Source organism: Alosa alosa, chromosome 19 (genome assembly GCF_017589495.1).
Source record: "Alosa alosa isolate M-15738 ecotype Scorff River chromosome 19, AALO_Geno_1.1, whole genome shotgun sequence".
NCBI classification, from domain to species: Eukaryota; Metazoa; Chordata; class Actinopteri; order Clupeiformes; family Clupeidae; genus Alosa; species Alosa alosa.
Genome location: NC_063207.1, coordinates 22,097,849 through 22,120,490, shown reverse-complemented (window position 1 = coordinate 22,120,490; position 22,642 = coordinate 22,097,849). Strand labels below are relative to the sequence as shown.

Here is a 22,642-nt window from a genome sequence, read left to right as displayed (position 1 = left end):
AGGTTTCAGCAATGTATCAAATCATAGAGATATTGCCTGCACATTATTAAAGACAACTGGATGTGAACTTTTAATTTTACCTTTGTACCCAAAACATCTGCTTCTCTCTAGTGGCTTCCTCTAAAAATGGAAGTTATAAAATATTTCTAACAATTTCATAGTCATTAGGCCTAAGCTTCAAGCTGTCCCTCCCAACACAGTGAAAATATTATAGGCCTACTGTACAATACAGCAGTATGCACAGCATAGATGCCTGAGGATAATACAGATAGAGATATTTAAACTGATCTCTTAAATGGTTCTGATATCTTTGCAGCCCAAGACAGATTTATTTTATATTTCTGGTCCAAAATGGCCCTTTTAAGAGAAAAGGTTGCCGACCCCTGGTCTAGACCAAGGCTGCCCAATTTTGCCTGCGTCTGGCCAGAGTTTAATTCTGTCCCAACGTTCTATTAACTCATTGCATTTCACTATCTGGCCAGTTTAACATTGTTTTAGATTGTTTTACAGTGTAGATGGAGCTATAGGAAGGCGCTATTGAGCTTCTGTCAGCGCAGATCCTAGTCAGTTGTATGAATATTTATTTTATTATTCCTTAATGTGTCTTCTTAATGTTGAACATATTGTGTTGCACAAAACATTTTAAAAAATATGGTCCAAATTTCAATTATGTCTCCATTCCTGGAAAAAAAAAATGTTTTGAAGAATATCAATTTGTCCCATAGGGGCATGTTGTTTTATATTAATTCATATTGGTGCAAATAACTTTCTTCCGAGACATAGAATTGCTCCATATGCTTTTTTTCCCCCCAAAGATTTTGATTGCTTCAGATACACCGTATATTTCTACTCCTTAAAACAGCCATATGGATGTTCAATCATTTCATAATATTACATACAGTAACCAGTGCAAAGACAAGCACTGCAAAGAGTAGTGTTTTTATAACTTCAAAATTATTCTACCTTTTATAGTAATGATAATAATGATGTTAATTTTGCACAAGTATGCAATACATTTCAATGTAATGGTCTTAAATAGACTTAAACATTTAGTTTTGGCCCACGCCCCTCCACCCCGATTCATTTTTGGCCCTTGATGGGGAAGAATTTGGGTACTCCTGGTCTAGACTAACACTATTATATTAGTAAACTAATCAGATCCCCGTCATGGATTTTCTCCCTCAAGTTCCTGACCCGATAATTTAGGCTGAGATGGACCAAACTCAAGGGACTTTTCTCTGATGGGACACCGCATTGTGTCAATGAAATAACTAATATGTATTACTATATTTGTGACATAAGCATGTAGCTTCGAGCCTGATTCTTTTACTCAGATTTTATGACCAAGGACAAAAACTAAAACAAGGATCCATCCATTATAATAGGTTGGGGTCATTGCATTTGTGAAGAACAATTATATGATGTGCTGTGTGAGCATACTAATAGATTAAACCTATAGCTGTGTGGCTAAAGATATATCATTAATGTAAATGGTTCTTGAATCACATATTCATGGACTTCAATTAGGGAAACGTGATCTTAAACTTGAAGTACTGAGGTGTCTCTTATAGGCAATAAACAGTGGACAACAGGTATATATAATTATATATATTATCAAGCATCCCTTTTAATAACGGTCACCTGTTTTACAAAAAAAAACAAAACAAAAAAAAAACCTTGAGTGTTAATGAAATTAGTAACAGTGAAGCAAGTGTTGCGTTACAGACAGACAACTCTCTCTCGCTCTCTCATTTTGTTAGATCAATTCAAGTCAATTTACACAGAGAAATCTATACCTTTCTCTATCCGACACCCCAATTATTTAAGCTGCAATAAATCACCAACAAAAACAACCATACGCAATTGAAAATGTATTTCCCCACATTAGGATTACTGAATGACATCTGAAGGACAATGGATGATACCCCATTCCTAAAAGGACTCAGGAGTCCTCTCAAACCTGGTGAATGTGACACTTTATATTACCGTTTTAAAATAGTTTCAACTAAAATAGACGCTTTAAAAAAAACATTCTGGTAATCTCCTTGGCTCTATAATCAACAACTAAAAAATCCTACCAGTCAATTATTTAGGGGTGGATTCCTAATGTGGCTAAGTTTTGTGGAAGTAAATAAAAACAGCCACAACTGCAGGTTAAGGTAGATTGTATCACCTGGATGCCTGCTTTTTCAAGGTCTACTGTGGACAAGTAACATAACTGGATGAGTAGGAACTCAAAGGGATAGGATAGATCTGTTAATTCATATAATGTGATCAGTGCCCTCTGCTTCAGCTAGCAGCTGAAAGATGTCTGTGTGCATGTATGTGTGTGTGTTAAATAGAATGAGGGTATCTGTTCTGCAACCACATGACCCAAGGAAAGAAAGTGCATGAGAAAAGAAAGAAAACTGGAGTGTGTAGTTTGTAATCCAGTGTGAGTACATCTTTTCTGAGCCAGTCCATAGACCCATGTTTATGAAGCCATAAGCCCAGGCCATGGCTTCTCTTCAAAGGAAAAAGGGACCGCTAACATCCAAATGCTTTTACATGTGTTGAAGGGCGTCTGGCTGCACTATAAACAAACCAAACATGAGAGTGACCGCAAAGGAAGAGACCATGAAGAAAGGGAGGTCTTATCCAAGTTTCAATGACAGGAGTAGATGTTGCACAGGGCTAGTCTACAACTCCGCTTTCCTTCTCTAAATTACACCCCAGTTGAGTCTTTGTCCCCTGCTACCTGAAAAACACACACAAACAAAACATGGCTGTTATATACTCAATGCTCAATGTAAAATGATACCACAATCATCATCTGAAAACAATGTATTTTTTATTTCCATGCCCTACACAAAAGTACTCAAGAGTCACACTTCCACCACGCGCCCAATTCTATGACCTTTAAGCTACGGCTGCCCTGTCAAATCTCAATGCTAAGCAGATGTTGGATCACCATTAAAATATAGATGAAAACCGATGGTATAGTAATATTGATGACGGTCGGTGACATTGGAATAAGATCAAGTAAAGGCCAACACCCACTGGGGCGTTTGACTCGTGTCATGTCACGGCAAAGTTTAGAACTTATTACTTTTAATTAGGGTTGGGTATCATTTGGGTTTTATCCGATACCGGTGCTAAAGCGATACCTTTAAAACGGTGCTGGTGCCTGAACTGGTACTTTGTTTTTAAATTAAAATGGTCTAAAGCAGTGGTTTTCAAAGTGGGGGCCGCGAGGGGGTACCAGGGGGGCCTCAGCAAGTTGGAGGGGAAAATAAAAGCAATAAATAAATAAATACATTTGAAACATTTAAAATATACTATGAGGGTTGTTATACAATTCCATTACAATAATGTGACGCATATCTGAACATATTTCCCATGATAATGACTGGGAATAATAGTATAGAGTGATGGCTCTCATATAGCAGAAAGCCCCAAATACATTTTTTACACACTGTATGCTCCATCGCGATGTGGTTGTGGCTAAAATAATTATTATATTAGCTTAATGTATTTTTACATTTACCATAGTATTGTCGATGGGTTTAATTAATAAAACATCAAGGGGGTCCTTGGCCAGAACCTAATGGTATTTGGGGGGCCTTGTCGTGGAAAAGTTTGGGAACCCCTGGTCTAAAGCATGAATTGTTTGTTTTTTTTTTTTTTTTTTTTTTTTATAAGACAAATTTGAACATGAAATTGAACTGTTATATTGAATTTACTATTAATATCTCATTGCTCCTACGCATAATACATTTAAATGTTAAAACAGCTTGCCATGGATGCCAGTGTTGTAGTACTCGAGTCCGTGACTTGAACTCGAGTCAGAGACTCGAACTCAAGTCCGAGTCATTAGCTAAATGTAGAGACTCGTGACTTGACTTGGACTTGAGCACTAAATGACTCGAACTTGGACTTGCTCGTGCATTCGCACTCGCGATGACTCGTCGAGGACTTTTTTTGTAATAGATCATAAGGCTATAATTGTAGTATGTCATTAGGCTATAATTTGCTATATGATTCTAATATCTAAATTATTTGTAATAGGCTACTAATTTTAGTTCAAGGGAATGTTAGGCTACTGCTTCGTGTCATACATCGCAAGTCACATCATGTTCACATGCAAAGCAAACTAATGTTAACTTTAACACCAAAATGCCTGAAGACATGGCCGCCGCTATTTCAATGTAGTATTGCCAGGCAATATTAGTTCTCATACATGACATGACATTACCTAAGATTACACTCAGCTTAGGCCAGGGGTCTCAAACTCCCGGCCCGCGGGCCAAATCCGGCCCTTGAGGGTATTTTTAATTGGGACAAACATTGACACTGATTAAAATAGACGATAGATTCAAGTACGGTAACAAATCTCATTTGTACTCTCCTCCACTAGTTGCTAGACATCCAGAGCTTGATTCAAGGCCAAAATCGCTGCACACAGTTTTCAGGAAATACAGTGTATTAGCCTACATGCGAGAAACATGAAGACGTGCATTTGTTTGTAATGACGCGGAAGCGATGCAGGCCATAGTTTTGCACAAATTGAAGCAGAAATAGGCCTACACCAAATGTTGAAAAAACGTTCACGTGTGATGAAGTCTTGGGTAGGCTATGCTATTCACCTATTCTGATTCAGAAGGAGAATATCTGCCTTTTGGAGATTATATAATGATCGATCGTCTATTGACAGTGATAGTCACGGTGCGTCTGTGAATGGAGGTGCGTCTTTGCGTACGACGGTGTCCACTAAGCATACCATGCTTATTTCGATCCTTTGCCCAAAATAGCTCGAGGTGGCAGTGGTAATCGTGATGATAGTGTCCGCAATGGACGTGGTACAGACAGCTCTGAAGAACTACAAAGTCACCCGCAATAGTACTGATTTGACCAGGCTACTTTATTGTAGACCTATAATAACGGTTTGTGGAACAGGCTAGTAATAGTTTACTATTGTTACATCTTAGGCCTACTGTTTTCCTGTTAACCCTTACAAGCCCGACCGTTCTAATTTCGTTAAAATTTTAACGATGACCAATCATCTAATATCTCAGCTGTCCAATGACTGATTTTATTTCTGTAATCCCCGTAATGCTGACAACATAAGCTTCAATTTGATATGATTGGTTAAGGGGTTTATGGCGCGAAATGTTTTGGATACTTGAAGATGAGTCGTGAAAAAAACTTTTCACTTCAGTCGATTACATTTTAACATGGACGCCAGATGCCACCTGCACTTCGTTGGAGTTTACCTCGACTGGAAACCACACAGCTGGATAAACTGAGGTAATATATATTTTACATCGTTTCTAGTTATGGTTAATCTTAATTTGTAGTCATAAAATAATGTTATTTGACCGTAATATGCTTTCTCATCAGCGTCAACATTATGGCATAGCGGGGGCTAAGTGCATCGTCATGTAACTTTAGCTAGCTGCATTACTCTGAACTGCTTGCAGTATTCTCGTTGCTTTTGATATCAGTTATTTTCATTTGACAATTTCATTTAAAACCTGTTAGTATATAACCTGTAAGTAAGTTTGTTTTCTAGTACCAATTTGCTTGTTAGGTAAGCATTATATTGGCAAGTCAGTATAGCATACCAAAGCTGAATAAATCAATGGCAGCGTTTCTAAGTTCGTTCTCTTACATGAAATAAGTTGAGCGATATTTTTACTCCTCTCAATATGTAGTTGTAGAAAACAAGATGTGAAATCATGGATTCTGTCAGAAATGTAGTGCTAATTAACGTATTGCCTCTCCTCGGGTTGTTACCTCAGCTAGGCAGTTTGTAGTGAACTGTTTTACCTTGCTAACTTCTAAATGACAAACATCAGACGTGCTTGTCTCAACATTTTCTAAGATGGCATGACTTGATATTCTACTCTTCTCAATATGTAGTTTTATAGAAAACATGATGTGAAATCACATTATGTCAGAAATGTCATTATTGCATTTAAGCAGTTAGTTACTAGGTGAAATGTAATCTGTCTTTATCTTAATGGCAGCCAGGCAATCAGATTTAGGGTAGCTAAACCCATGTGTAATAAAATTACTTTTCATACTTCTAAATATTTTTGAGTTACTCAAAATGCTTCAATAGTTTAGGCTACCTCTTCTTGTGTATGTATGTGCACACATGCACACATCTGTAGTTTTGTGATTTTATTTTTTAAATTAATAAATGTATTACATTTGTATGATTTTACTGTTGTTTCAGATGGAGGATGACAAGACCTACACAGACCTCCTTGCAGGCCTGAAGAGGTAGCTGACTGCTGATGAGCTTGCGCTCACAATGTTGAAGACCATGTGAGGATGGAGGAAGAAGGTATAGATTTAGGTGGCGTGCGTAGGGTGGTGTAGACTGCCACTAAAACACTTGTTATGTTGATTTTTATGTTGTTGTCCCAGGCATATGTGGTTTTACCAACCGGAACGGGTGGGAGGTTGTGATTAGTAGGCCGTCGAATGCAAACACACAGTGCAGGGGCATGGGACGAAGAGACCCCAGAAGAGTTTCACAGTTTTCTGGGATTGATCATTGACATGGGACTTCACTTCCCTCCCTAATATCCATTGCTACTGGTGAACCAAGTCTCTGAAGGGATCAGGGAGCGTTGACCAAATGAGAAATACATATTGTGTACACTTTTTCTCCATTGACATTGCTGTTTCAGTAGTTTCTTATTATTTCAAGTTTGGCAATGCAGAATTTGGTGTTGAACCTAGGTTTGGTAGCTACAGCCAGAAAGACTTTGGCGAAAATCTATCACAACAGCTGGCAGGCATTTCCGTCAAAATTTCAGCCTCGCCTTCAGCTGCTCAAACTACTACTCTGTCGTCTTTTCATCAAGTACATATTCCTGTACAGCAGGAGCCAAAGAAAAATTGTTGGCTTTGTTATAAAAACAATACATAATAACACTAAAGTAGCTTGTATGGCCTGGAGTTTAGCGGTAGGTGACTGCTTTTTTGGTAAACAAAATTGCTGTCAGATTTGGCATTCTACAGAAGGGGATGCGTTTCGTTATGAGTCATAGGTCTTCTGTGTTTAACCTTCAGGTTCCCCACCCCACCTTTCCCCATCCTCCTCTGTGTGTGTGGGTGAGTTTGTGTGTATATGTGTGTATGTGTTTATTCTCAACAGGCTTGTTCTATGTAATCCACTTTCAAATGTTTAGACACATTGATTTTTGAGTGATGTTGAAGTTGATTGTATTCCTAGCTTTTCATAAATAATACATTTTATAGATGTATATCATTTTCATATTACACTAATTTAAATAAGGAAGTTGTATCTGTTGAATCAAATGTATTCTATGTCTCTTCAGAATTGATCTTCAATAAATATACAGTATACTTACTTCCTGTATTACTGGTAAGGTACATGTTTTTCTTTTATATATCATTATTGTTGACTGTAGCATTTGCTTATATACAAATAAATGGTTTATTCTTATGGACCAAATAAATCTAAACCATTGTGTCTGACTTCATTATTAGTTTTTATGCATACTTTTATGTTTTTGGTGAGAAAGAGAATGTGAATTCTGTCAACATTCTAAATCCCGTTTCCTGCATTTTTTTTACACTTATCACTTAATTTATCATAACTTTTGAAAGGTTAATGATATTCCAATTCAGTCTTTTTTGTTAAATAGCCCACAACTTGCTGAACATGTCATACACTCTATATTTTTCTCTATATCTCAGATAGAAATATGATGAAAATTCATTTTTATGCGAATGAAATTCAATTTTAACGAATTTCGGTATACATTTGGAGAGGATTTTCAAAGACTGTTCATTACTATATCAACATTACCATATGTATTTTACATCATTTGATAGAACTGACCCTTCTGATTACAATGGTATGTATATCCCATTGATGGTATGTATTATACTCAAGAAATAAGGTTTTTTGTGTAAGGAGGTCATCCAGCACCAAAAATGGAATGTTCGGCACGGGCACGAAAGGGTTAATTTGTTATTTGGGTAATATGACAAAAAGAAAGTAAACCTGCTCAAATAGTTCAACATCCAGTATTGACTGAAAGGTGCATAATTTGAGGTGCTTACCATCCAGTGGCAAATTAGATGAGCAAATTTACCCCCTTCATAAACTTTTGTTTATACTCAAATATTTTTACATTTACAGTAGGACTTTATCTCTGACCACTTTCTAGCCATGACCTTTTGAAATTTTGATATGCCAGGTTTAAATAAGTTATGAGAGGAAAATATTTTTATTTGGTGTGAAACACACACATACCTGTTTTTATGTTTTTTTGTTTCTTTTCATAATTTGTATTTATATTTATTTTATCATTATTTTATAGCACAGGTGTCTACAAATAGATAAAAAAAAAGACTTGCACTTTCTGTTTGCACACTACTGCTGGATAGCTGATCTTGGTGAACAGTGTTTTTCCTGACTGACGCGAGAAGCAAGGTTCCATTCATTCATTTTCATTTGGGGCGTGCCCTGCCGTGCTTCTGTCTGTTAATTTGCAGCAGGCTATTATCGGTTTCAATGTAGGGCTACGTGTCTGCGCAAGTGAAACTGACAAACTAAACCTCTCGTGGGTAGGCCAGAAACAACTATATTTAAAACCATGAATGAAGTGGATTACTGTTACTGTTCAAATGAGCGATTTGATAGCCTAATCCACTGCACGAAAAAAAAGGAAATAGCAACTTGTTCTATTTCTAACAGGTGAATATAGTAGCAAATAGTAGCCTATGGCGATGGCAGCTTAAAAAAACATTTATTTCACTCATCTTGCTGAAATGAACGTAGAATGTGGCCTGTTGCACAAAGAAATTAATTAGGCAGATGATCTGCATCTCCGTTAACCGAAAGCTAGTTTTCATCTCTATTGTTGACGTGAAATATGTCTCCATAGTGTCAGTGAAGTGATAACATTATGCACGTAACGGGAGTCAGAAAGAAGCTACAAAGACGGGCCCTGCTCTGTTTCTGCCCCTCCCAAACTGCGCTAAAATTGTGTAGGCTATTTAACAGCCAGAGTTTTTTTTAAATGCCGGGGGAGGCCCTTTTATGATCCACACTACCTCTTACAAAATAAGCCTACTCCAACGTCCATCTAGTGAAGTATGAACTTCTACAACACTGCCTATACAATTGTCAGCAGTCAGTAACAGCATAATGTGACTTAATGGCCTGTGCGATTGGGATGTGGATTGCTCATTTATTATGAGCATGGTATGGCTATGGTATGGTATTCTCTCCGATATAATAAATACAACACATTGGGTTTGGCAAGAAATTTGGCAATACTACTTTCACACAAGTGATGGCACCCCTGCTTGGAGACAGAAGATTGTCCGTTTTGCTTTTAAGGATTTCATCTGCAATGGGAAAAAATGTAACGACATGTAGGCTATGCTTACTTTAGTGCTGGACTTGGACCCGACTTGATCAATAGGGACTCGACTCGGATTCGAACACTGGGGACTCGAACCTGGACTCGGACTCGAGGCATAGTGACTTGACTACAACACTGATGGATGCACGCACAATGGTAAGCTCTGCTTTCAAGTTTACCCAGTGTAGGCGGTTTGCCATAAGGTATGTTAAAACCGCTTGCCATACTGACAGGTCATGGACAATGGCAATCGGTGTTGAATTGTTTTGATTCCCAGCGCTTGCAGGCATTTTAACAGCAACTATGGATATGCGCTAACACCAATCAGCTGAGTTTAATTAGCGATAACGTACGGAGATGGTTCCGTAGCCTCTTTAACAGCTCAGTGACATCAGGTATGTAACCTACATATTTATGTTTTTGCCAGCTAACTTTTAACATGATCTTCATATTCATTGTGATGCTATATGCTGATAACATTTCAAATAAATGCCAGTATGCCAGAGCATTAGCAAGGATATTGTGTAACGTATAGTGTTGATGTTGTTTCATAGCCTTTTGCTTGTGTGTAGGCTAGTTAGGCTCACTGCTAGATTTTGACAGGAGCTTGTGATATCGCTTTAAAGTAGCCTAAGGCTCACACAAGCTGTCAAACACTGTCCACTCGCCTATGTGGTGCACCCCTCTGGTTTATACATCCAGTGTTTATGTTAGCTAACTGTATCTGGATGTGTTGCTATCAGAGCAAGAAATTAGAGATGGTTCATGATATGCAGTGATGCCTCGTATATATATATATATATAAATGCGATTTAAGCACTGAAATGAGGCACCGAAATCCACGTTGTTATTCGATGCAGTTACTACCGTTTGCGTCGGCACCGGTGCCATATTAGAACCGTGTTTCGGTGCCCAACCCTACTTTTAACAGAGCAAAGTCCACTGACGGCATCTGAGGCCAAAGTTTAAAAAAATGTTCTGTAGTGATTTGTAGTTGACCGGGTGATGATAAGGATGTTGAAGTCTTTGTTTTGTAGTTGACTGGGAAGGCCCATTCACGTTAATGGAACTTTCTGTAGCATTCTGAGGAGCATTTTAATAAGCAAGGGGAAAAAACTAACTCCGGTGTGCGGACTTTCTTCAAAAAAAACAAACTTAGACTAACATCATAGTCCAGTGGCTGGTGTAATAAGTGAATGGGTAAGAACTAATAAGTAAATGGCCAAGGTTAACACATACTTAACACAAAGCTCTTAAATTACAGAACGTGGGTGAGAAATGTTTGCATTGCTTACCCCTAATTGGGCCTTAGTGAGCTGTTTCTTAACCGACTGCAGGTGAAGCTGGAGCTCCTTAACCGTTTGCTTCATGCCGGCCAACATCTTCTCTTTGCAGTCCATGTCCTCCTAACAAACACATGCAGAAGGAGCAATTAAAGCAGCACTTAAAGAAGATTTGCTCTCGGGGTCCCCCTACAGTTGAGAAGCGCAATAATAAATGTGTCAATAAATTTGCAGTGGTCTCTTCATTTTTAATATGACTGTCAACTCATTCGAATGTCACTCAGCAACTGTAGGATGACATCAGATAAATGTGCAGTGGTATCTTAATTTTTTCCAGAGCTGTATGCTTAAAACTTGAGGAGGTCTATACCACTGTCTTCAAAGAATCCTCTGGAATTGTTTCGAGCCCACATCAATGGATAAGAAATAATATAAGGTGCTGAGATACTATAGATTTTTGACAAAATAGTTAGAGTATATGCTGTTTATTAAAGCGCTCCACAGTTGTATGAGAGTTAATTTAGTTTCTAAAGAGCTTTCATTTTGGTGTGACACAATCTTGTCGATGTCTATGGGCTACATCATGCAAATTGATGAGATGGTAGTCCTCACTTCCCCCTGGAATATCATTGTAGGAAAAGAATAGACACAAAAAGACATTTTCACGGTACTCAAATGTTATGAGTTCCAACATATAATAATCTGCATGTCAATGAACCATATTGTATAGCTGAAAGTATAGAATCCCAAATGAATGTATACAATATTAATGTTACATTGTACCGCTTCCTTATGTTTGTCTCACCATTGGTGTGGTCAGGCTGCTATTTTCCAACAGATTATCTTGCCCAGCCTCCTTTATGATGTCCTGGATGTGCTCCAGGGATTGTTGTGCCTGGAGGAAGACAGACAAAGTCACAGACTACCAGGACTAGAAAGACAGGTGAAGAAGTAGACATACTATCAACCAGTTAAAAGAATGATGCACTCTGCGCTGCGTTCATCAAGTCCTTCTTACCTTAGAGAGATCCCCAGTGACTTCTTGTCGCTCGCTTTCTTCTGCCTCCAGCTTGCGAATGGCTTCGGTAAGTTGAGTCTTCAACTGTAATGGAAACCCAGTTGAGTCATTCAAAACATTAAATAAGAACTTCTTCACCAGAGTTTTGCCGACTGAGGTCATGAGGAGTATGAATCTGTTATCTGGTAAGATTTTTTTTTAAATGAGCAATAATGCGCAGTCCTCCACAGCCAAACAAATATCAATATCAAATTTACCCTGAAGATGTACTACTCCTTAATAAAGAGCATTATGATGGAACCTTCCTCACAGTCAATCAAAAATGAAGCCCTTAGGGATTGAGGTAGATAGTTTAATAATCCATCAATTATTGAAATTAATTATTGAAATGACCTCAAACTAATCAACAATTAAATTAGTTGGCACTTTAGACTGAAAATGTTATAATGCAGCAGGAGGTACGCATTATGAGCACCACATCCGAGTTAGGATTTGCAAGATTCTGCTATACTCTTAAACCAACAAAATAGAACAGAGAGGTTAAGACCAGGGTTCTAAATTAACACCCACCAACCCGCCAAATGCGGGTTAAAATTCATTTTGGCGGGTGTTAATAAAAACTTAATAGCCAGTTTGACCGGTGATGCATGAGGCATTCATGCATGATACATAAGGCTCTGTTTTATCCCCCGGCAGTACTTCCTACATTTCCCATGACCACTGTGCCGTAATGCTATGTCGGCTGCACGCAGTTTGCAGTGAAACCAGCGCGAGAGACCATGGAAACGAACGGAGCGTCTACCAGAAAACACAAGGAATTAGAAGAACGAATGGAGCCAGAGCAGGGAGCATAAACTGAAAGAGGTGGGAGTTAACCAGTAAAGTAAAGTAAAAAGTACCCAACACATTTACATAACACAAATGCATAATGCATTACGAAATATTAAAGCAATTAACACATTGTGTTTACCTATTTCCTTTGTGGGGGGCTGATGTCATGTAACGGAGGCCGCAAAACCTGAAGCAGCAAGATCGTTTATTTTATTGTCTATTGAGTTAGCTGAAGATGGAAAGTGAGGAGCTTGTAGGCAAAATTTTTCAGTTTTAAAAAGGTAGCCTGATCAGTTATCACCACCACCACACGCATCACACACTGTGCGTAGGGCACCAAGAGACAGAGGAGGGACCAACATTTAGCCAAAAAATAGTAGCTGTACTGCAAACTGTTTTTCACTCTTGTTAGAGAAGGTATACAATGTCAACATGCACCAACAGCATGTTACATAAAGATGATACTTTTCGGGTCCTCTCTATAAAAATCCAACTTGAACATAGGCCCTATGCTACTTCATTTAATTGAGAATGCGTCTGAGTGTGCAGGAGAGGGAGAGAAAACGAGTGGCAGGTTCTAGCTGGCTTGTCATTGTTGATGATAATTGATATCTCCTTTTTATTAAGTTAAGATTAAACTAAATGTGGCAGTGGTTGGGACAGACTTATGGGGGCGAGAATAGGAATGAAGCAGGGGATGAGGATATCGACAGAGAAATAGATAGATAAAGATCCCAAACATGAAATGAAGTGCACTTTCTGTGTATATTTTGTGGTACGTATTCATGCCAACAATGATCAAATGCATTCAGTGACACTCATCTCATAAACTCATAATTCTCTTATTTTCACCGGAAAAAAATTGGCTAATAAAAATTCTGATTGGCTAGTAACTTTAGAATGTTACCAGCCACATTGGCTGGTGATCAAAAAAGTTAATTTAGAACCCTGGTTAAGACCATCAAAAATGCACAGTGCTTGGAGAGTGCTTCAGAGCATTTAAAAAGCCTGGTGCAAACGGCAAAGCTTCTTTGTGGTCTTTACCAAAAGAACTTGTCACTTTTCCTAAAGCCTCACCTCTTGGATTTCCGATAGATAGGTGGAACTCTCGCGTCCAGCTTGCTCAAGTTCTTCCCCCAAATGCTCCTTCTCTTTCCTCAACTGAACAGAGACAAACATTATTATTTTAGTGGGTTTGAACACTGATTACTGATGTAAAAGAACAAACACCAAAAAATGAGTAATAATAAAGTTATGATTCCTTTTGAAAAGGCTGGGAGTTGCTTCAGAAAGCACAACTGAAATATTGGCAGATTATATTTATATATTGAAAACTAGAATGCAAAAAGTCTGCAAAGCTGTCACTGCTGCAAATAGAAAATCCTTCTATGACAGCTTCACACATCAAACTTTTATTTCAAGTGAAAATTATTTAGAACCTTGCCAATTTTCTATTGTGATCCCAAACCTTTGAACAGTAGCGTTCATACATTTACCGGTACTCTCAAAAAACAGGATATTGAAATACATTTCATTCCAGTTACACAACAAAGCTTTTAGTTTACACATCCACCTCTTTCAGCTCTGTTTGTGTCATTTCCAGGTTCATCCTCCAGCGAGACTCTTCCTGCTCCACACTATTCTGTAGTCTCTGGAGGATGCCCTCCTGTTGACAAATAAAGACAAACAGATACTTTCTGAGATGGATAAAAAAAATATCCAAAAAGAATTCTTCTTTGCTGTGAATTTGGAAATATTTTGTGACCCAATAGAATATTAACGTACCGTCTCTGCCAACACTTTTTTGTAAGTATCACAGTCTTTCTGCAACACCTTATGGGCCTCTTCTGCTTCTCTAAGCTTTTCCAACATGGCATGCTACAGAAAGACAAAGATGTTAGCTGTGGACAATCTTTAAAAAAAAAAAAAAAAATTCTGCAGAATAGAAAGGTTCTATGATATACACCAACATACAAAAAATACAGCTGCAAACAGCAATGATGGAGGCCAATAAGCCCATCAGCCAGAGCTGCCACAGAAACTTGATGCCATTATGTCTAGGACATGGCAGCAAGTATTCATATTTAATTTAATGTCAATGGTCAATTAGCTGGGCTGATTAAAATGATCAAAACTCAGTATCAGAACTTCAGAAAGCTTTGGATATGAAAATTCTGTGTGAAAAGAGATGTGGCCGGTGAACTGGACGGACAAAACATCCATCAGCCTGTGAAAACCGTTAAAACATTTAAATAAAACTCATTATGGCAGATTATGAACTCAACCATAGCAGTGCCATTGTCTAACGTGCAGGGCAGTCCAGTAGTACTTTCAAGGAACCCTGTACATTATAAAATTATGCTAATTAATAAGTAAATACCAATTCTTACAGACCTGTGTTAGTTTTAAACCTCTTGCTCATCTTTAAAGTATGATTCAAAGATACTGAAAATCAGATACCATCTTAAGCTTTCACAGCATTTACAAAATTTTGCTTTTTAATACTTTTCAAATGTTTTTGAGGTCATTTTGGACCAAAGCATCTGCCAAATACAATAACAATGAATGAGCATCATCAACACATGCAGTTAAAAATGTGTATGTTGCCTTGTAGAGAAGAAGAGACTAAAATTCACCTGGGCATCCCCTGTAGCTAAAGGATCTGGGTTCTTGGGTGCAGAGGCCTCAACTTCTGCCATTGCCCTTTCAAAGTTCTGCAGCCACTGTTGATGGTTCTGGAGAGAACATAAAAGGTAGAAAAAGGACATCACATCACATCAGCTACACAAAGATCTATTCCTCTGCTCTGTGTACCACAGAGGTTTGCTGAAAAGTCCAAGAGGAGCCAAGTTGTGTTCTGCCAAGAGCATATATCCAGTCTCCAGTTGTTTGTATGAAGGAGCAGCCGATGTTAAGACAGACGGAATTGGAATGACAACAGACAGAGTGTGAATGACATATGTCTGTTACTCGCAAGGGTAAAATGGATTACTGTTACTGTTACTGGTTACTGTACATAAGTATTTTGCCTTGATTCTGCCATCTTCCACCTGTAGCTCATGCCACTCAACAAATAGCTCGTAAGTGAACATAAGTTATGCGCGCCGTCACTCAGTTTACCAAAGACTAGCCGGCCACAGTCATGTTAAACAGTCATTGTACATGAAACTCATTAACCCTTAGAACCCTAAGCTGTTTTTAGGGCATTTTCACTACCTTTATTCATAAGGATTTATTCTGGTCATTGTAAGTGCCCACACACACATATTATATATTGTTTTTTTCAGGAGTGTCTGCCATCATTTCATGTATTAATACTAGCATTGATTTTATTTAGATTTTTAAAGAATTAAAATATAAAAAGTGTATTATGAAAATTCTTATATTTCGACATGTATCTCACCACAGCAAGCTCACAGCTCTACATGCATTTCATGTGTGTGTAGGGCAGACTGTCCTGAATCGGGCAATATAATTGCCATGTTGAAGGGATACTCTGGGGCTGAGCAATTTACAGAAATATGTGCTGTGTGATTTATTTTAAAATAAATGCCATTTTTATTTAGTGATGAAAAATGACCTTTCTAAGGCCCATATCTATGACAATTTAACTGATCTGACCTGACTTGACCCCGAGGTTTGCGTGTTAGCCTGCGTGCCTATGTGTATGCAGTCATAATAGTTCTCAACTTTTTACTGCATTGCCATGAATAAAGTAAAGGCAAAAAAGGTGTTTATTTGTTGAACAAATTGGGATGCAATGTGAGCCTTGAATTGGATGCCATGCAGGAATTTACTAGGATCTCAAAACCGGAATATGAACATGCTTTGCCATAGAGAAACACATGATAGCGTTGGATTATAAACATGCTTTGCCACAAGAACAGACAAAACGTTGGGTAAGTCCAGCTATATGAAGTTATTATTTTGCTGTCACTTCGTCTGTTTTATAACCCAGAAGGATGTACTTGGTATCAAATGATAGCCGAGTCTCCTCTTTCATCTGACATGCGTGGCATATCTATGCGATCACGGGTCCGCGAGTAATTCAAACGAGAGTAATGGGTGTGCAGCGTTGGTTTGTGTACATGACGTTATTATTTTGCAGTCACTTCGTCTGTTTTGATAAGCCAGAAGGATCGATAAACATGGTGCCAATGGATAGCCCTGTGCCCCCTCTTTCATCTGATATGCTTGCCATATCGATGCGATCACAGATTCACGAGTAATTCAAACGAGAGTAATGGGTGTGCAGGTGAACGCAGAGAAGTATAGACTGTAATTTCATGATTTATTTTAATTTTCATACTTGATCGTACAGACAAGTGTGCAGTCTCGTTGGAAAGCCCCACTTCTGCTCTGTCATGCAATAAAGGTTTCATCTCGCTGCGATGAACAGTTCCGGAGCAATGTAACAGAGAAGAAAGGGTGTGTTTTTTGACGCACTTTGCGTCAATCGGGTTCTAAGGGTTAAAAGTTCAAAATGACCCGTCACAGCAATTCTAGTGTTAAATAGGTTACTGTGACGTACTGTAGCTGGTCGACATGGACATATCATTCCTGATCTTTAAATAGATTGGTGAACCTAGTTGTCTAGTAGCTATATCCCTTAAAGTGTAAGTTGAGTGTAAATTGACCCATAGTCCTGTTGTTCAAGCTCATCGCATTCATCCCATAGGAAAAAGAATGAGAATTTGGGACAACATAGGCCAAGTTATTGACAGGCAGCTTAAAGCAGACCCATGGGGGCAGTGGGGAGTTACTTTCAGTTTCAGTTTTGATGCCCCTATGGGTCTGCTTTAAGCCGCCTGTCCATAACTTGGCATACGTTGTCCCAAATTGTCTAATTTTTTTCCGATGGGCTGCGTGTGGTGAGCTTATACAACAGGGCTATGGGTCAATTTACACTGAACGTACACTTTAAAGCCCTGGCGTGTAAGGTGGTTCAGGGGCACCCCGTTTTTTTTTTTTTTTTTTTTTTTTTTTTTAACTCCTCACCTCATATAGTCTCAAGGCACTGGAGGGTAAAAATGAACTTTATCATCATTAACATTGGTTGTGTGGTTGTGAGATACTAGTAGTATACACACCTGTTCAGAAGGGAGGGGAACTTGAGGAAGGAGCCTGTGTAGTGTTGCCCTACATTCAGCTTCTAAAGACTCCACTGCGGTCTGATGCTCCTGCACAAAAACAAAACACACACAAGAACACTCAAAGCCGTACTCTACAACACTGGCTGTCAACTTATTCATTCTGTTGTACAGCAGTGACTGAATCCTCACTGCAGGTCCTGGAGCTGGAGGAAAACTAATCAGCAAATACCATGGAAATCAGTTCCTGACTAATGTATGCCTGGTACGGTACAAGCTAACATTTCTTATTGCACAGACTAACTTGCAAGTCATTTGTTTACATTTGACAGGCTGTTGGCAATCTTTTTTTGTTTGCTTTAGCAGGCTGACTAAATCATCAGGATTCCTTGATTAAATTAATGGAAATTTCAATTCATTGGTGTGTGAATTGGGGTGTTGGCATACATATTTTGATCATTCAATCAATCATTTCTACATCAAAATTCAACATCAACATTTCTAGCAAATTGAGAATACCACAACATTCTCAGGGGTGTGAATGACAGAAATCCAAAGAAATTGAATCTTTACAGAACCAAGTTACATTCCATTCAATATGCTGTATCAACATCTGCCCATAATATATTTACAGCATTTGGATGGAAGCCCAACTTTAAGGCAACATAGCCAGCCCTTAGCCTCTTATAGCCCCCAACCCCCTACAAATCCCAGTTTAAACCTACATATACTGTACCTTATCTACACACATTTTACAAGTGTCCGATCAAAGCTCCATCACATTCAATTGTTTTGTAACAAGCTTTCATGTCACTTAAAGAAACTGTACGATAAATGTCTAAAAGAGTCTAAAACGTTGTTAGTCATATTCAGACTACATCCAGATGGATTTTTTTCAAAAAAAAAATCTGAAATAAACCTATTCCATACCATACCACCGTAGGGGTAAGTTGTACCATGTGGGGAAACTATTGTACTGTTGTAAATATTGAATTTATCACATTTTAAACTTTGTTAACATTTTGTACTTTGCTAGCAAGTAGTACTTGCTAACATAACTGGCTGGCAGACACCACACAAATTACATTTGGTTACAGTAACAAGGTAGTCAGAATATAAGATTTGTTGTTTATAGTTTTGGTAAAACAAATTGAATTTATATAAAAAAAACAATATAATGGCTTGCCACATCAACTAGCAAACTGAAAAAGGTTCACAACAGCGGAGCCGTGACATCAAGTCGACACAGAACCATAAAACGGCCTTTAAATCCATATACATTCTGTGTGCACCGACACTTCTCACACCTGGAGGAAAAATCTGTATGTCTGGGGTAAAGCCTGTATGAATGTGCCATGAGTTAGTACCCATATTAGTGACTAAATTTTGCTAATACTCTAATAGTCTTTGAGTGGATGTGTGGTGGTTGTACAGGGGCTACAGCCCAAGTTTCATTCACACTAGTCCTTTCATTCACGCTAGTCCTTATAACTGTCTGAAAACTTTTGAAGCTTTGTCAGAAAATTACATGTTTGTGGCAACTGAAATCTTAAGAATTTTGATTAAATCCAACAGCCCTATCAATTTGGTCAACATGATAGGATGTCTCATCTTTAGGATCTCCCAATATAGAAGACACAACAACCACTTTTATGAAGCCAACACATCAAAATGATAAAGAAAACATGTTGTTTTCACACATATTTTGCACATTGTCAGAAAACCGCCCCGAGTCTATACACTGCACATTGACTGGTGTCAATATATCAAAGAGTTGGAGAGATGTGGCCAGGTTCGATTGGCTGTAACAAACAAAAACCCTAGGTCTGGATCATCACAAGTTTGTACTAGGAGGAAAATTCATTGTAGCGGAAAGTCTGTTTGGAATCTCATGTAACCTCATTTCTGAAAATGGGGTATACAGATTCAAAACTCATGTGCATAAACACACAGTTTTGACCCGTTAAACTAAATTTGACCAACTGGTGGAGCTAGACTGCTCTAGGTAGAGATATGAAACTTTGCAGCTTTTTTGCTCAGCCTCCAATTTCAAAGTGGTTTACCTATTTCATTTGTGCGGAGCGATGCGCATCTGCCTGCCTTTAATCTAATTTGTATTTCTTGCGTTTCACATCCACAGTAATGAGGCATGCTATTCTTTAGTCAAAAACAATGCAGAGAGCCAACACTATTGTTACACTGCCATATTTCAGCTCTTTCAGTGATGATCTACACACAACAGACTGGCTATCCTAAGTGGCATTAAAAAGAAAATTGTGTTAAATCGGCAAAAATATTTTATGACGGAACCTGCAAACAGAGAGCATTATCAAAATACAGTAAAACTTCCAATATTGGCCTGGGTGTTTCTCTATTAAAATAATGCAATGCATCTGTTGATTATTAAATCCTCAGCAAGGACACCTGCATTCATTTCACATGGAACTAGTTGTAAGTGTACTTCTAAATGTACTTAGAACATTGTAAGTGTACTTCTAATAAGTGTACTTCTAAATGTACTTAGAACATTGTAAGTGTACTTCTAAATGTACTTAGAACATTGTAAGTGTACTTCTAAATGTACTTAGAACATTGTAAGTGTACTTCTAAATGTACTTAGAACATTGTAAGTGTACTTCTAAATGTACTTAGAACATTGTAAGTGTACTTCTAAATGTACTTAGAACATTGTAAGTGTACTTCTAAATGTACTTAGAACATTGTAAGTGTACTTCTAAATGTACTTAGAACATTGTAAGTGTACTTCTAAATGTACTTAGAACATTGTAAGTGTACTTCTAAATGTACTTAGAACATTGTAAGTGTACTTCTAAATGTACTTAGAACATTGTAAGTGTACTTCTAAATGTACTTAGAACATTGTAAGTGTACTTCTAAATGTACTTAGAACATTGTAAGTGTACTTCTAAATGTACTTAGAACATTGTAAGTGTACTTCTAAATGTACTTAGAACATTGTAAGTGTACTTCTAAATGTACTTAGAACATTGTAAGTGTACTTCTAAATGTACTTAGAACATTGTAAGTGTACTTCTAAATGTACTTAGAACATTGTAAGTGTACTTCTAAATGTACTTAGAACATTGTAAGTGTACTTCTAAATGTACTTAGAACATTGTAAGTGTACTTCTAAATGTACTTAGAACATTGTAAGTGTACTTCTAAATGTACTTAGAACATTGTAAGTGTACTTCTAAATGTACTTAGAACATTGTAAGTGTACTTCTAAATGTACTTAGAACATTGTAAGTGTACTTCTAAATGTACTTAGAACATTGTAAGTGTACTTCTAAATGTACTTAGAACATTGTAAGTGTACTTCTAAATGTACTTAGAACATTGTAAGTGTACTTCTAAATGTACTTAGAACATTGTAAGTGTACTTCTAAATGTACTTAGAACATTGTAAGTGTACTTCTAAATGTACTTAGAACATTGTAAGTGTACTTCTAAATGTACTTAGAACATTGTAAGTGTAGACAGCTTCCTATTTGACTAGCAACTAAAATAGCTTGCTAACTTAGTCGGTTGAACAGCTTCCAAATTCCAAGGCAAGCCCACAGGCAGCCAAGGTCTTAAACCAAGTATCTAAAGACTGCCATGGAAGTGTGACACTTTATATCCAATAAATATAATGATTTCACTTGTGGCTGTCCCATTTCATTTTGTTGGTTTAGGCTATAGACACAGACTTGCTTCTCTGTGGGCTATAGCTTGACTGACTTCATACCCATTATCTAAGTCCATTTCTTGCTTTCAAATAAGCATTCCAAATAATTATAATGGAATGAATCATCTCATACTGATTAATCCATAGTTTCTCAAACAACCACATATTTAGGCTGTTATGGGAATGACATTTCCCAAAGACAGTTACATGACAATGATGTGCCGTCCATGGCACTGCAAGCACCTTATTCCTCTCTCCTCGCACACGGGACGGAACGGGGCCTTACTATCTCCTTGCACACAGGACGGAGCAGGGCCTTACAATCTCATAGCACACGGGATGGAACAGGGCCTTACAATCTCATAGCGTACAGGATGGAATAGGGCCTTACTAGCTCATAGCACACGGGACGGAACAGGGCCTTACTCTCTCCTCGCACACGGGACGGAACAGGGCCTTACTATCTCATAGCTTACGGGATGGAGCAGGGCCTTACTATCTCATAGCTTACGGGATGGAACAGGGCCTTACTATCTCATAGCGTACGGGACACTTTCTTACTCTCTGCTAGCGTATGGGATGGAACGGGGCCATGCACAATGATTTTGTACCATATAGGATTTACTGTAGCTGGCAATAACTGACATTTTTTGTGATGACAACTAAATGCAAAGCTGTAAAGTTGCCTCTCTTTCTGATTACTGCTGTTTCTGTCTTTCACTCTGTGTATTCTTTTTCATATTTGTATAGACTATTATGGACCTTGTTGAAATTCAACTCACTGGCACAATATATAGGCCTTTACGTAAGGGATAATGTATTGATTGCCGTCGGTATCAGAAAACAAGTCCCAAAGGAATCAAAAACACTTCTCTCATGTATAGCTGCATGCTTTAGGTTATAATAAAGTTAAGTGTGAAAAAAATTACTCTCTCAAAGACAAAACAGTGTTTGATCGCACCATTAGCCACTTTGGATCACAAATGAGTGTAATGTTCAGGTCTCCACAAACCTTTGGTGGTGTATTGTAATTACCTGATAGGAAGCCAATGATGACAACATGATGCAAAATGTATGTGCAAAACGATGCAAAAAAAGAAAGAAAAAAGAATGCAAAAGAAAAAAGCAAAATTATAGACCCTTAAACTGTTGTGATGGCATGCAAGGAATCACTGATGGAAAAGCCTTTTTTAACATTCAACCTGTTGATTATTAAATATAAACAAAGCAGAACAGCATGTACATACCAAAACATTTGTTTTAAACAAGCCTCAACTTCATCCAGGATGTGTCCTTGATCTGAAGTTACCATATCCATAAATTAAGAATTGATG

At 37.9% G+C, this 22,642-nt stretch overlaps 1 protein-coding gene across 4 annotated transcripts in view; it reads right to left on the bottom strand.

The window, feature by feature from the left end:
- Window positions 1-1,595: 1,595 nt before the first annotated feature.
- ktn1 (kinectin 1) overlaps window positions 1,596-22,642 on the bottom strand; it is a 42,422-nt gene continuing 21,375 nt past the window's right edge. For all 4 annotated transcript variants that reach the window (XM_048227821.1, XM_048227822.1, XM_048227823.1 and 1 more), the window contains exons 25-33: window positions 17,618-17,707; window positions 15,164-15,262; window positions 14,313-14,405; window positions 14,101-14,193; window positions 13,605-13,688; window positions 11,697-11,780; window positions 11,484-11,573; window positions 10,691-10,801; window positions 1,596-2,737 (exon numbers count right to left, since the gene is read on the bottom strand). In XM_048227821.1, coding sequence (XP_048083778.1) covers window positions 2,705-2,737; window positions 10,691-10,801; window positions 11,484-11,573; window positions 11,697-11,780; window positions 13,605-13,688; window positions 14,101-14,193; window positions 14,313-14,405; window positions 15,164-15,262; window positions 17,618-17,707 — 777 coding nt within the window. In that variant the 3' untranslated portion in view covers window positions 1,596-2,704. The remainder of the gene's footprint in view (window positions 2,738-10,690; window positions 10,802-11,483; window positions 11,574-11,696; window positions 11,781-13,604; window positions 13,689-14,100; window positions 14,194-14,312; window positions 14,406-15,163; window positions 15,263-17,617; window positions 17,708-22,642) is intronic.